This window comes from Sus scrofa, chromosome 18 (genome assembly GCF_054392235.1).
Source record: "Sus scrofa isolate SSC_HxYL_T2T_F1_AM1 chromosome 18, Sscrofa_HxYL_maternal_Yorkshire_Landrace_v2.0, whole genome shotgun sequence".
Taxonomy (NCBI): Eukaryota; Metazoa; Chordata; class Mammalia; order Artiodactyla; family Suidae; genus Sus; species Sus scrofa.
Window position 1 is genome coordinate 23,767,630 of NC_139400.1, and position 15,725 is coordinate 23,783,354.

At 41.5% G+C, this 15,725-nt stretch overlaps 1 protein-coding gene across 7 annotated transcripts in view; it reads left to right on the top strand.

Annotated features, from left to right (window-relative positions):
- The first annotated feature begins 418 nt into the window (after positions 1–418).
- Positions 419–15,725, top strand: part of SLC35B4 (solute carrier family 35 member B4) — a 35,327-nt gene continuing 20,020 nt past the window's right edge. For 6 of the 7 annotated variants that reach the window (XR_014833799.1, XR_014833798.1, XR_014833800.1 and 3 more), the window contains exons 1-3: positions 419–628; positions 11,311–11,424; positions 15,008–15,110. Coding sequence is in view for 3 of the 7 variants with exons in the window: in XM_013985613.3 (XP_013841067.2) it covers positions 552–628; positions 11,311–11,424; positions 15,008–15,110 (294 nt within the window). In the remaining 4 variants the exon portion in view is untranslated. Of the gene's footprint in view, positions 629–10,670; positions 10,791–11,310; positions 11,425–15,007; positions 15,111–15,725 lie in introns of those variants that run through there. The other variant, XM_085005430.1, reaches the window with a different exon arrangement.

The following is a 15,725-nucleotide window of genomic DNA, read 5'->3' on the forward strand; positions in this document are numbered from 1 at the left end:
CAGAACACCTCCAACGGATCAATCAAACACGGGCCTGTAGTTCTAATGCCTTCAGCTGCGAGTTTATTGTGAAAGTGATGTACGAATCCCTTTCGGAGTTCTTGGCGATCTCTGAAGAGACAACAGTGACAGCGTTGCAACTTCACTTCCCAGAAAGCCCCGCGCCTTCCTACTGCGCGAGGCATGACGGACACCTTGCCCCTCTCTCCTCTCCGGTGAAGCAGCCCGACGCAGGCGGGGTACGTCACAGTTTGACGCAGGGGCGCGCGGCATCCTGGGAAGTGTAGTCCGGTCCGGACTTGAACGCCCCCTCGGATGAATGGGTCTACGGCAGGCTGCGAACCACAGTTCCTTGGTCGGCCGCGTTAGTGACGGCAGCGGGGAGAGGGGGAACCGCTGCGGCCCGGAGGAGAGCAGCACTCTGGGACGGTGGTGATGTTCAGTGCCGTGGCGAGGCAGCATCCCGGCTTTCTAGGGTAGCGGTATAGGCGGGCGCTTTCTCCGCGCGCTTGCTTCCTCCGCGCGCTCGCTCTCCTTCCCCTGCCCCGGCCATGCACCCGGCTTTCGCCGTGGGCCTGGTTTTCGCAGGCTGCTGCAGCAACGTGGTCTTCCTAGAGCTCCTGGCCCGGTGAGTGACCGCATTAAAGAAGCCGGAAGAGGGACGCCTCCGCGCGCCGTCCCCCCGGCCGCTCCCCAACTCCGGGGGCGCGGAGGCTGGGGTGAGACCGCTGAGTTGGCTGCAGTCAGCCTGAGCACCGTCTGCTCTTCCCACCCAATAGTTTCACAGCATACCTCGAGGGGAACTCTAGGCTTGTTGCTTTCGTCACCCCTTTTTCACACTCCAGGGGATCGAAGCCGGGTGTTTTTCTTCCAAGGTCGGCAGGGCGCTCGTGGCAGACTCCAAGGTTCCTCCAGTTAATGCTACACTTAAGACTTGAGCAAAGCTTGGACTTAAAAAGTCTGATTTGGTACACACTCCAAAGAAAGTTTCCGTTGTATTAAAGTGGCCTGCAAAGCATTTCTTTAATTGGCCTCAGGTGGTTATGGATACTTTGCCCAATATACCTTAGGGAGGAGGTAAAACGAATTCTTATTTATGCGGAAGCTCGGTCCATTTGACCGGAGATAACATTTCCAGCATTAAGATACTGAATTAGAAAATTTTCATTTTGAGGTGTAACTTATAATAAATTAAGAAGGGTTCTGACACTTCCTCAAAGGGACACTAGGGTAGCTTGGAGATGGCACGCAAATACTGTTAAGTAATAATGTGCAAAGTTCATTGAGTAGAAGCTGTTACAGCAAAGGCAACAAGTGGATTGGAAAACGCTCATGACTGAAAATCTCAGTTATGACTTTCAGTCTTTAGCTCTGTCATCCCCTGGCTGTGTGACCTTTTCAAGTTATTTAGCCTCTCTGGGCTTCCTTTTGTGCACCTGTAGAGTAATATCTACGGTATTCTTTAGTGCCAGATTTTTTAATCTACAATTATCTCTTTTGACCATCAGAACAGTCTCGTGTACGAAATAGGCCAAGAGGTTACCTGTCTTTTACTACTTGTAAGCGGCAGAACCAGAACTGGAACCCAGGCATCTAAACATCTAGTCCAATACCTTTTTCAACCTCCCTGTTATTTTTGAACTTGAGCAGCCTATGGTTTTAGTTACCCAAGTCCTCATGTAGTGCCTACTAGAAATGTGTTTTATTTTCATGATACCATTGACTGTCATTCTGAAGCAACCAGTTTACATACGGTAAACTCTGTGGGGTTAATTTTTACGGAGATAATAATTTTGTTGTGCAAAAAATGTTGATAAAGATCTGTCATTTGTCCTTCTTGGGAGTAGCCAATGAGGGCTGTGAAAATGTATCCAGCTGTCAGTTGGTACTCTTTAAAGGAAGGTCACTTTGGAAATTGATTTAAAAATATAAAAATGTGATAAAATCAGGCCAACCATGGAAATGAAGGTCAGAGAATAACAGTGTGATATTTGTGTTGAATATGCCATTAAATTAAATTTTGCCAAAGGCTGTATAATGTCAGAATATGCTAGCAGCTGAAGGCCCTTTTTTTTTTTTTTTTTTTAACTAGTTGTGAGCCCTGAGCTAAATTACTTGATCTCGCCAATCTGCTCTCAGTCATAAAAGGGCAGTCAGTGATGGCTCTACTAGCCTCACGGGGTTTTGAAGGATTAAATGAGATGCAGGTGCAAAGCCTGAAGCTCTCAGTAGGTTCCCCTTCTAACAATTTTTGTTTCAATATACGTATACACTGTTTTATGAGCTGCTTCTGAAAAGTTGTGGGTAAATTTCACTTTAGAATGTTTTTTCTGCATTATAGGGACTTCTGTTTAGAATACTTCAAACACTTTGTTAAAAAGAAATCATTATTCCTTTTTTTTTTTCTTATCTTCCTTGCACACCTGAATGTTTGCCTACTGTGATGGGTTTTCATAAAGTGGTAAGGGGTACCTTTGGTAATTTAATGACTGGTACCACAGACTGAATAGCAGCTTTTTCCTGATTGGCTTGGGCAACTCAGAACTTAGCATGGTTCAGATCAAGAAAATAAGAGCTGGATGGACCAGATGGTCTTTCAGGTTCTTTGAAGAGTCGGCCTTCTTATAATTTGTGTCTTTATCTTGGGACATTACAGTGGAAAGTCAATACAGAAACTGTGCTTCTTAAATGGCCTCCCTGGAATCATTAATTGCCCTTGAAAGTGGCAAGTAGGACATGGAGTTGGAATGGAAATGCTAAAGTGACTTGTAGGGAGAAGCGAACATTTTAAAACATTTTCCCTTAAATTGGAAAACAAATTTAGGTTTTTCTCTCTGATTTCACACCTATGACTAGGAGCTATAATAAAATATAAAGCACCAGATGTGAAGTAATGAATGGATGCCTTGATCTCGCTCTGAGAGTTTACGTTCTACTTTGGAAATGAGATCTGCACACACCAGCTCAAACAATCCCCCAACATTTTCTTTTTCAATCAAGTGCCTAATGTTGAATCAAATGAGGATGCTTGCTAAATCTAGAATAAGAAATACAGACGCCTTAAGCTATCTGCCCATTCTTTTTCTTTAGAATTACTTCTTTTTTTTAAAAAAATAAAGATTTGGATTCTTGCCCAAGAGAATTCAAAGAGATACTGTTTACAGTTAGTGATTATAATTCCTGAGGAATAAAGTTCAAGAAGACAAGTGATCTAGGGGAAAAGGATCTAGGTTTGTACTCTGAAGTTTTAAAATGAATTATTCAAGGTAAAATGAGTAATTCCGCTGGTAGCCATACGGCAGTGTGTTCTTAAAAACCTCCCTAAGTTGATTTTTAAAAAATTAAATTGAGTACATTAGGGAGATGTAAAAATCCTATTGAAATAGAGACAGAGTAGATTAGAATTGTCAAGGGGAGTGGCTCCTAATGGGAATGGGTATGGGATTTTATTTGGAAGTGGCCTAATTAAATAATGGTAATGGGAGTTCCCGTCCTGGCTCAGTGGTAATGAACCTGAGTAGTATCCATGAGGATGCAGGTTCGATCCCTGGCCTGGCACAATGGGTTAAGGATCCCGAGTTTGCCATGAGCTGTGGTCTAGGTCACAGATGTGGCTTGGATCCTGCATTGCTGTGATGTGGGCAGCAGCTACAGCTCAGATTCCACCCCTAGCCTGGGAACTTCATATGCTGCAAGTGCGGCCCAAAAAAAAAGGGGGGAGGCAGTCAATAAATAATGGTAATGGCTGCACAACTCTAAATATACTAAAATCTACTACATTGTAAAATAATAATGATGAGAATAAGGGGATCTGCAAACACCATGTATTGGCCAGCTGGCCCTCAGCGTCTTCTCAGTAGGGAATAATACCTATCTCCCTAAACAAAGATAACATTAAAAATTATGATGACTTTTACAAATGCTATGAAGAATACAGTTTTAAAATGAATCATTTTTTGAAATCGTTTATTTTCAGCTTTCCTACAATCCGAAGTCTAGATCATGTTTGCTCCGAGTGAGGCATGCCCACATTCGTTCAGTTGCTTGAGTGACAGCCAGGCCCTGTGCCAGAGACGGAGGCATGAAGCTGAATAGGATGGCCCTCCCACCATTCCCACAGGACACTGGTTCCTGCGGCCTCATACTCTGTGTTTGACAGGGATCAGGTCTTGTTTACATTGGCAGCCCCCTCACAGCCGGCACCTAACTGTACCCACAATAGGTTCTTGGTAATTATTCTTTAATTGGATTGGCCTCGGCTTTTGCTAAAGAGAAAATAGAAGAGAAGGCAAGAAGCTTAATGAGCCCCTTTTGGACTAAGTGTTGTGCTTGGCGCTTTCTGTATATTTTCTCATTGATTTCTTACTGCGGCGTTAAAAATGTATCACTTCCGTTTTAGAGGTGAGAAAAATTCGTGAATATAAATGTCTTTGAAAGGGCTACTCAGATTGAAGGTCTTTCAGTTTATAAGATCCTTTTTTTTTCAATTTAACTTTTATATTGGAGTATACTTGATTGACAGTTTTGTATTAGTTGCAGTGTATAGCAAAGTGATTGTTATGCATATACATGTATCTATTCTTTTTCAGATTCTTTTCCCATGTAGGGTATTACAGAACATTGAGTAGAGTTCCCTGTGCTTTACCGTAGGTCCCCTTATGTAGTAGTATGTGTATGTTAATCCCAAACTCCTGATTTCTCTCTCCAACCCACCCCCTTTGGTAACCAGAAGTTTGTTTTCTATGTCTGTGAGTCTCTTTCTGTTTTGTAAATAGGTTCATTTATATCATTTTTAAGCATTCCACGTGTAAGTGATATGTGATATTTGTTTTTCTCTGTCTGCCTAACTTAGTATGATAATCTCTAGGTCCATCCATGTTGCTTTAAGTGGCATTGTTTCACTTGTTATGGCTGAGTAGTAGTCCATCATGTACATGTGCCACATCTTTATCCAGCCCTCTATCGATGGACATTTAGGTTGTTTCCATGTCTTTGCTATTGCAAATAGTGCAGCAGTGAACATTGGGGTGCATGTATCTTTTAGAATTAGTTTTTCTCCAGATATATGCCCCAGGAGTGGAGTTGCTGGGTCATATGGGAGCTTTTTGAGGACCCTCTGTACTGTTTTCTATTGTGGCTGAACCACTTTACATTCCCACCAAGAGGTAGGCGGCTTCTCTTCCTCCCACCCTCTCCAGCATTTGTTGATTGTAGACTTATGGCCATTCTGACTGATCATGTGAGGTGATACCTTATTATGGCTTTGATTTGCATTTTTTTAATAATTAGTGATTTGAGCATTTTTTCATGTGCTTTTTGGTTACCTGTATGTCTTCTCTGGAGAAGTAGATCGTCTGCCTATTTAGATCATCTGCCTATTTTTTGATTGGTAGTTTGATTTTTTTTTTATATTGAGCTGCATGAGCTGTCTATACGTTTTGGAGATTAATCCCTGTTTGCAAATATTTTATCTCATTTTTTGGGTTGTCTTTTCATTTTGTTTATGGATTCCTTTGCTGTGCAAAAGCTTTTCATTTAATTAGGTCCCACTTGTTTGTTTTTGTTTTTATTTTCATTACTCTAGGAGGTGGATCCAAAAGGATATTGCTGTGATATATGTCAAGGAGTGTCCTGTGTTTGTTTTCCTCTAAGAGTTTCATAGTATCAGGTGTTACATTTAGGTCTTTAATCCATTTTGAGTTTATTTTTGTGTACAATGTTAGAAAATGTTCTAATTGCATTCTTTGACATGTAGCTGTCCATTTTCCCAGCATCACTTATTAAAGACTGTCTTTCTTCCACTGTATGTTCTTTCCTCCTTTGTCATAGATTAGTTGACCTTGGGTGCTTGGGTTTATTCTGGGCTTTCTATCCTCTTTCACTCATGTGTGTTTCTGTTGTTGTGTTGGTACCATAATCTTTTGATGACTGGAGCTTTTTAATATAGTCTGAAGTCAGGACGCTTGATTCCTTTGGTTCTGTTTTTCTTTTTCAATATTGCTTTGGCTATTTGGGATCTTTTATGTTTCCATACAAATTAAACTTTTTTTGTTCTATTTCTGTGAAAAATGCCCTTGATAACTTGATAGGGATTGCATTGAATCTGTAGATTGCTTTGGGGAGTATAGTCATTTTGACATTATTGATTTTTCCAATCCAAGAATATGGTATATATTCCCACCTACCTGTCACCTTTCATTTCTTTCATCAGTATCTTACAGTTTTTAGAGTACAGATCTTTTGTCTCCTTAGGTAGGTTTATTCCTAGGTATTTTATTACTTTAAATGTGGTGATAATTGCGATTGTTTTCTTAAATTTTTTTTTTTTTGTCTTTTTGTCTTTCTAGGGCCGCACCTGTGGCATATGGAGGTTCCCAGGCTAGGGGTCTGACTGGAGCTGTAGCCGCCGGCCTACACCACACCAGATCTGAGCTGTGTCTACAACCTACACCACAGCTCCTGGCAATGCCGGATCCTTGACCCACTGAGCAAGGGCTGGGATCGAACCCGCAACATCATGGTTCCTAGTTGGATTTGTTAACCACTGAGCCATGACGGGAACTCCTTAATTTCTCTTTTTGATCTTTCATTGCTAGTGTATAGAAATGCAAGAGATTTCTATGTATTAATTTTGTATCCTGCAATTTTACTGAGTCCATTGATGAGCTCCAGTAGTTTTCTGGTAGTATCTTTAGGATTTTCTATGTGTAGTATCATATCATAAGCAAACAGTGACAGTTTTACTTCTTTTCCATTTGGATTCCTTTTATTTTTTTTATTGTATTTTTTTAAAATTATAGTTGATTTACAGTGTTGTGCCAATTTCTGTTGTACAGAAAAACAGTGCAGTTATACATATATGTGTGTGTACACATATTCTTTTTTTTTTTTTTTAATATTCTTTTCCATCATGGTCTGTCCCAGGAGGCTGGCTATAGCTCCCTGTGCTATATAGTAAGACTTCATTGCTTATCCATTCTAAATGTACTAGTTTGCATTTACTAACCCCAAACTCCCAGTCCATCTCGCTCCTTCCTACCTCCTCACTGGCAACTGCAAGTCTGTTCCCTATGTCTGTGAGGCTATTTGCGTTTTGTAGAGAGGTTCACTTGTGCCATATTTTAGATTCCACATGTAAGTGATATCATATGATACTTGTTTTTCTCTTTCAGACTTTGCTCACTTAGTGTGATAATCTCTAGTTGCATTCATGTTGCTACAAGTGGCATTTTCTTTTTTATGGCTGAGTAGTATTCCATTGTACAACTTCTTAATGAATTCATCTGTCACTGGACATTTAGGTTGTTTCCATGTCTTGGCTGTTGTGAATATTGCTGCCATCAACATAGGGGTGCATGTATCTTTTTGAATGAAAGTTTAATCTGGATTCATGTCCAGGACTGGGATTTCTGGAGGTTCCCAGGCTAGGGGTCAAATTGGAACTACACCTGCTGGCCTGCACCATAGCTGAAGCAACGCAGGATCTGAGCTGCATCTGTGATCTACACCGCAGCTCACAGCAATGCCAGATCCTTAACCCAGTGAGCGAGTCAGGGATTGAACATGCAACCTCATGGTTCCTAGTCAGATTCATTTCCACTGTGCCCCGACGGGAACTCCCATGTGGTAGTTCTATATTTAGTTTTCAGAGGAACCTCCATACTGTTTTCCATAGTGGTTGTGTCAATTTACATTCCCGCAAGCAGTAAAGGATGGTTCCCTTTTCTCCACATCCTCTCCAGCATTTGTTATTTGTAGACTTTTTAATAGCCATTCTGACTTGTGTGAGGTGGTACTCATTGAAGTTGTGATTTGCATTTCTCTAATAATTAGTGATGATGAACATCTTTTCATGTGCCTCCTGTCCATCCATATGTCTTTGGAAAAATGTCTATTTAGGTCTTCCGTCCATTTTTCAGTTGGGTTGTTTGTTGTTGTTGTTGAGTTGTATGAGTTGTTTATATGTTTTGGAGATGAAGCCTTTGTTGGTTGCATCATTTGCAAATGTTTTCTCCCATTCTATAGGTTGTCTCTTTGTTTTTTTTTTAATGGTTTCCTTTGCTATGCCACAGCTCGTAAGTTTAGTTGGGTCCTATTTGTTGTTTTTTTTTTTTTTATTTCTATTGTCTTGGGAAATTGACCTAATAAAACATTTATACATTTTATGTTAGAGAATGTTTTGCCTATGGTCTCTTCCAGGAATTTTATGGTGTCATGTCTTATATTTAAGTTTATAAGCCATTTTGAGTTTATTTGTGTGCATGGTGTGAGGGTGTGTTCTGCTTTCATTGATTTACATGCAGCTGTCCGATTTTCCCAGCACCATTTGCTAAAGAGACTGCTTTTTCCCAGTTTTATATTCTTGCTTCCTGTGTTAAAGATTAATTGAATGTAGATATTTATTTCTAGGCTCTAGTCCCATTCCATTGATCCATAGGTCTGTTTTTGTACCAAGATCACACCATTCTGATTGCCATAGGTTTGTAGAATTGTTTTAAATCTGGGAGAGTTGTACTTCCTACTTCCTCTGAACCCCCAGGATTGCTATGGCAATTCTGGGTCTTTTGGGGTTCCATATAAATTTTTGGATTATTTGTTCTAGTTTTGTGAAAAATGTCATGGATAATTTGGTAGAGATTGCATTAAATCTGTAGATTGTTTTGGGTAGTATTGTCATTTTAACAATTTTAATTGTTCCAATCCAAGAGTCCAAGAGCATAGGATATCTTTTTTTTTTTTTAACCCTCTTTAATTTCCTTTATTAATGTTTTATAGTTCTCAGCCTGTAAGTTTTTTACTTCCTTGGTCAGGTTTATTCCTAGGTGGGGTTTTTCGGGGTTGGGGGGGGGGTGATGCCATTTTAAAGTTTTGGGGTTTTTTCCCCAACATTCTTTCTGATATTTCATTGTTAATATACAGAAATGCAACTAAGGGATTCCTATTTTGGCTCAGGGCAGATAAACCTGACTAGTATCCATGAAGATGCAGGTTTGATCCTTGGCCTCACTTAGTGGGTCAAGGATCTGGCCTTGCTGTGAGCTGTGGTGTAGGTTGTAGACACTACTTGGATCCTGCATTGCTGGCACCTGTAGCTCCAGTTCAACCATTAGCCTGGGAAATTCTATATCCCATGCGTGTGGCTCTAAAAAGAAAAAAAAAAAAAAAAAAAAAAAAAAAGAAAGAAAGAAAGAAAAAAAAATGCACTGATTTCTAAATGTTAATTTTGTATCCTGCTACTTTGCTCAACTGGGTTATCAGATTTGGTAGGTTTTGTGTGGAGTCCTTAGGGTTTTTTTTAAATATATATTACTACGTTATCTACATATAGTGACAAATTTACCTCTTCCCTTCTGATTTGGATACATTTATTTCTTTTTCTTGTCAGACTACTGTGGCTAGGACTTATAATACTGGTTGAATAGAAGTGGTGAGAGTGGACATCCTTGTCTTCTTCCAGGTTTTAGCAGAAGGTGTTCAGCTTTTCTCTGGAATATTATATTGGCTGTGGGTTTGTCATAAATGGCTTTTATTATGTTGAGATATGTTTGCTCTATACCCAGTTAGGTAGGAGTGTTATGAATGGATGTTGAACTTTGTCAAATGCTTTTTCAATGTCTCTTGAGATGATCTTGTGTCTTTTGACTTTTCTTTTGCTAATGTGGTATATTAACATTCATTGCTTTCTGTATGTTGAACTATCCTTGTGAATGGGGCAAATTCCACTTGGTCGTGGTGTATGATCTTTTTTATGTGTTGTTGGATTTGGTTTGCTAAAATTTTGTTGACAACTTTTGTATCTATATTCATCAAAGATATTGGCCTGTAATTTTCTTTTTTAGTGGTATCTTTGGTTTTGGTATTAGGGTGGTGGTTTCATAGAATGTCTTTGGGAGTGTTTTTTCTTCAATCTTTCAGAAGAGTTTAAGAGGGATGGGTATAAGTTCTTTGTATGTTTGGTGAATTTGCCTATGAAGGCCTTTGGTCCTGGACTTTTATTTGTAGAGAGGTTTTTTGTTTTGTTTTGTTTACAAATGCTATTTCACTTTTAGTGATCGGTCTATCACATTATTTCTTCTTGATTCATTTTGGTGGGCTGTATGTTTCTAGAAACTTGTCTCTGTTTTTTCTAGGCCGTCAAATTTGTTGGCATAAGGTTGTTCATAGTATTCTCTTATTTTTTTCCTTTTTTTTCTTTTTTTTGCAGTGTTAGCTGAGATTTCTCCTTTTTCATTTTTTATTTTGTTTATTTGGGTTCTCTCTCTTTTCTTCTTGGTACATCTGACCAGAGGCTTATCAGTTTTGTTTATCTTTTCAAAGAACCAGCTCTGGTATTTCTTTTTCTTCTCTGATTGCCATGGCTAGAACTTTCAAAACTGTGTTGAATAAAAGTGATGAGAGGGGACATCCTTGTTTTATTCCTGATCTTAGAAGAAATGCTTTCAGTTTCTCACCATTGCATATGATGTTAGCTGTGGGTTTGTCACTTATGGCCTTTGCTCTGTTGATGTAGTTTCCACCTATGCCCACTTTGTGGAGAGTACCAGATTCCAGAGTTCACATCTTTGCCTTTTTCCCCTCTTAAGTGCTTTGCAGGGACTGGCTTATTTACTCTACAGTAAGCCAGTGAGATAGGCACTAATACTGTTCCCATTTTGAAGATAAAGAAACTAAATTTAGGGTAATTAAATAACTGCCACTGTCACAAGGTAAGCAGCAGAGCTGGATCCTGCATGTCATTGTGTGCTTTTGAGCACCGTGGAGCACACTGGTTCCCATCCCTTTGACAACAGGTAAGAATTACCTGTGCAACGCACACACCCCTGTACCTCCCAGCCCTTTCCCCAGGCCTACACTAGTGGTTCTAAACTCTGGATCCATTTAGGATCAAGTGGGAAGCGTTCAAAAGTACAGACTCCAGGGCTCCGCTTCATCTCGGAGGGTGAGGCTTCTCAGGCATATGGGTTTTTAAAGAGTAGCCTGGCCAGAGTTGAAAAGCCAACAAGAACCTATAACCGACTTCTTATGATTTACTGGGAGAGAGTTACATCATGGTTCCAGGAAGGAGCATGATCAGAGTGCTTCTCACTCAAGGCCTGTTGCACCTGAGGAAGAGTGAAGGAGGAAAGCCGAGGTTCTCTGTGGGTCTGTGCTCAGCGCATGTGATCCGTGGGGTACGACGGCGTAGATAAGGAAGGACAGTGGGTGGTAGAAATCTATCTTCCCTGTTATTCTGAACCATCAATAAGACAAGTCTTAGAGCCTTTTATCTCAGTTTTCTGTGCCTTTTTCTTTTTGTTATTTACTACATAGGAAGCATCCAGGATGCGGGAACATTGTGACATTTGCGCAGTTTTTATTTATCGCCGTGGAAGGTTTCCTCTTTGAGGCTGATTTGGGAAGAAAGCGGCCAGCTATCCCCATAAGGTACGGCACAGTGAAGTCTCTCTTTTAGCCTTTTTTTGTTTAACTAAGAGCTTTTTAGGTACTTGTGTAAAAGGAGTATAAGGCATCCTTTTATAAGATTTGTATCAAAGATCAGTAGAATAATTCATTTTTTGAATTTAATATGTTGCGAAACTCCAGGGAGCCTATTTTTTGAAATAAAATTCCTGCTACAACACTTGAAATAACCCCAACGGAGATAATTGTGTGTGTGTGTGTGTGTGTGTGTGTGTGTGTGTGTGTGTGTGTGTCTCTTCTGTCTGTCTAGTGTATGTTCAGTTAAAGGCCTGGTTGACCACCCGTTTTTAAATAGTTACATATGTTATCCTCATGTTGCCAAAGTTATCACATGTGGTAAGAGTGACATCATTATTAGTTTTTAAAACTAACGGCTTTGGAAATAGAGGCGGTGATTGCACAACACTGTAAACATATTAAATGCCAAGGAGTTGCTCACTTTAAAGTGGTTGCTTTTATGTGACGTGAATTTCACCTCAATCGGAAGGAACCGAATGGCAAGCTAAGGTAAAACTGTTAATGCCAGACCTCCATCCATTGGTCCGAATTTGCATAACTGTAGTCATGGGGCCAAAAAGAAAACAGGGCAGATCTTATAATAAACGATGCAGTGAAAACTCAGCATTCTTGCTGTGAGAGACTTGAAATCAAAGTGTAATTCACCCAACTGTGCCTATTTCATAGGATAGTGTCAGCCTTTCTGAGTAGCTTGCTATAGAAAATCTGGCTGAATTTTGTTACCACTATTGTATATTTATTTATTTGTTTGTTTATTTCTGTAGGGCAACACGCGGGGCATATGGAGGTTCCCAGGCTAGGGGTCTAATTGGAGCTGTAGCTGCCAGCCTACGCCACAGCCACACCAACACCAGATCTGAGCAGTGTCTGCGACATATACTACAACTTACGGCAATGCAGGATATTTTAACTCACTGAGTGGGGCCAGGGATCGAACCCGTGTCCTCATGGACGCTAGTTGGGTTCGTTACCACTGAGCCACGAAGGGAACGCCATTACTGTTGTATTTTTACATTGCCCAACATGAGGCTAAATATTCTGAATACTTTTTCCGCCCTTGGCTTCAGTATCTACACACAGCTTTTTGCTCCCAAGACCAGCATTTACATCAGAGTAGGAGCTCCAGCAGGTTTGATTCCTCCAGTCCTTTCCCTCTTCCTTCCACTCTTTATCTCTTCTCTGGTTGCCACTGGCGTGGTTCAGGAACCTGTTCGCTCTTGCCATGACGTTGATACTCGTGCCTGGCCTCCTGACCTGCCCCTCAGCTTGTCCTCCCGCCATTTCAACATCTCGCAGCTGTATCCTGACGTCCTCTCTTACGAGCCCTCAGAGGTCAGCCTTAGGTTCCGAGGGAAGCCCAAACTCCCAGTCCTGCCCCTGGAGGCTTCTCGTGATCTTGCCCTGACAGCCATGCTCCTGTGTGTCCAGCTGGTGCGGGCTGTTGTATTTTCTCCGTGAAACTATAATCAAAAGCTTGCCCTTGTCACTCATCCCCACGAGCGGATTCTAGGCAGTGCCCAGGCAGCTCTTGGAAGGCTTGGGATTAATTATCCTAAGATAACTTGATGAACTCCCTTTATCTCCAAATGTCATTTTTTTAAAGCTAGGACTAGGGAAATTGGGCAAGAAACCTTGAGAAGTTACCAGTGGCATATTATCGAGAAGCTGAAGTAGCTCTTAGTGGTAACCTTGCCTGTGTCTATATTAAGCTCTTCAGACTTTCCAGACTGTGTTAATTTAGCCCTGGCACGGCTGCCTATCAGGGCAGATAGCAAATCCCTAACCAGGAATGCAAAATCGGTTCTTGTCACAAGGGAAGATAACTTGAGACAGTGTTGTCGAGCAGCCTCCAGATGCGCAAAGGTGAAGAAGGATAGGGAGATGGAGCAAGACTTCCAGTATTTCCTGAAGAATGTGGAAGCACTTAGTCACCTTTGCCCTGCATGGTTTAGCCATGTCCTTCAACTATGATTTTTGTCTTTTTGCATGTATCAGTTTGAATCATATGAAATTGCTGTATTCAACCCCTTTTGGCCTACAAAAAATGGCATTTTAAATGGCTTAAGCAGATATATATGCATGAAAGGCATCTTAAGTATTTTCTAGATCAACATGGGGATGTACACATGTAAACTTAATTTATTTCTTTATAATTTTTCATTTGTATTTCTCCATCTTTCTAAGTGATTAGGGTTACTGGATTTTCTTTTTTCGGTTTTCGGTTTTTATTATTATTCAAAGACCTATACCTTCTCTAAAAATAGGGGCTCTGATTTTAAATATGAATTTGTACAAGTCAAAGGATGCCCTTGTTAATTTGGAGGTTACTGGTTCAGAGGACTGGGTAATTTTAACAGTTGTTAAGGCAAAAATAACCTTTGACTTAGCAGATCTTTTCTTTAGAAACAGTGAAAATTAATAGTATGTAAACAAGTATATAGAGGCAATATTTGAGAGAATAAAGCAGTTTTCACGTTCTTTAGAGGTCAGTGAAAATTATATATAATGAACTAGTACAGTAATAAAAACTGTCTTTTGCAAGACCCATTGCTACCTATTAGGGAACTCTTTTGAAGCCTCATTTTTGTTTTTTCCTTTCTATGGCCGTATCTGCGGCATATGGAAGTTCCCAGGTTAGGGATCGAATCGGAGCTGCAGCTGCCGGCCTACACCGCAGCCATGGCAACACCAGATCTGAGCCGAATCTGTGACCCAAGCTGCAGCTTGTGGCAACGCCAGATCCTTAACCCACTGAGCAAGGCCATGGACTGAACCCGCATCCTCCCAGAGACAGCATCAGCTTCTTAACCTGCTGAGCCTCAACTGGAACTCCTGAAGCCTCATTTTTAGATTTATTCATACTTGAACAATCTTAAAACGATGTTTCTTGAAACACATTGTATAGTGAAATTGTTTTCATGTTAGTCCTGCTTTGTGACATATTTTCATATGTACTTGGTATTTGACTTCACATTTATAGCAGTGATAGAACCCTGTGATACAGAGGACATAAGCATAAAGCTTTTTTTTTTTTAATTAAAAAAATTTTTTTTTCCCACTGTACAGCATGGGGACCAAGTTACATGTATACCTTTTTTTTCCTCCCTTTGTTCTGTTGCGATATAAGTATCTAGACCTAGCTCTCCAGGCTACACAGCAGGATCTCATTGTAAACCCACTCCAAGAGCAACAGTGTGCATCCCTTAACCCCAAGCCCCCATCCCTCCCACTTCCTCCCTCGCCCCCGGGCAGCCACAAGTCTGTTGTCCAAGTCCAAGACTTTCTTTTCTGTGTTGAGGTTCGTCTGTGCTGGGGATTGGGTTCCGGGTATAAGTGATAGCACATGGTGTTTGTCTTTCGCTTTCTGACTCACTTCACTCCGTGGGAGAGGCTCTGGTTCCGTCCATGTTGCTGCGCATGGCATCGTGTCGTTCTTTGTTTGTGGCCGGGGAAAGCTTTTGAAACCCCCCATCTGTCCGGGCTTCTGGGCGGGCTTCTCCTGCTGACGAGCCGTGTGTCTGCTCCTCAGGTACTACGGCGCCATGGTGGCCATGTTCTTCACGGTCAGCGTGGTCAACAACTACGCCCTGAACCTCAACATCGCCATGCCTCTGCACATGATATTCCGATCCGTAAGTCCGCCGGCGCACGCGGGCGCCCCCGGGGGCTGCGGCCGGGCGGGCACGTGGGGCCCACGGCGGGGGCAGCGACCCCGGAAGGAGGCTCTTGGCTGCGGAAGCAGAGGCGGGCTCTCCCCGGGGCCGCGTCCGAGAGGAGCGAAAGGGCAGGGTGGACGGTGCGCTTGCATTTAGTAGCGGCCTCGGGGCGAGTGATGAAAGGGAGGCTGAGATTTCCTAGATGGCAGTTTACCTGTGACTTCTTTCCTCCGGATGATTGTATATCCAGACGTGCTGTGAATGTGAACTTACCCCTCATTACTTGTTACTTCTTTTCGTCCATACAATCACATGTGCTTTTAGTACATGAAACTGGGACCTCGCTTTTCTGATTTTTTTCTGAAAGCAGACACACGAGGGGAATTCTTGATGAAGGGAGGGTTTCTCTCAAAGCAGCAGGGGTTTTCATTTTTGCCTCCCGCACGGTGGGCGACTGCGTTTAGTTTGTATATGAGCAAGAACAGAGTGTTCCCTGAGGAAGGAAATACAGGGGGGAATGTTAGGACTGCAGAGAATACAAAATGGGTGAAACCTGGAATTTTAGCATTTTTCTGGGGCCTGAGGTTTCTG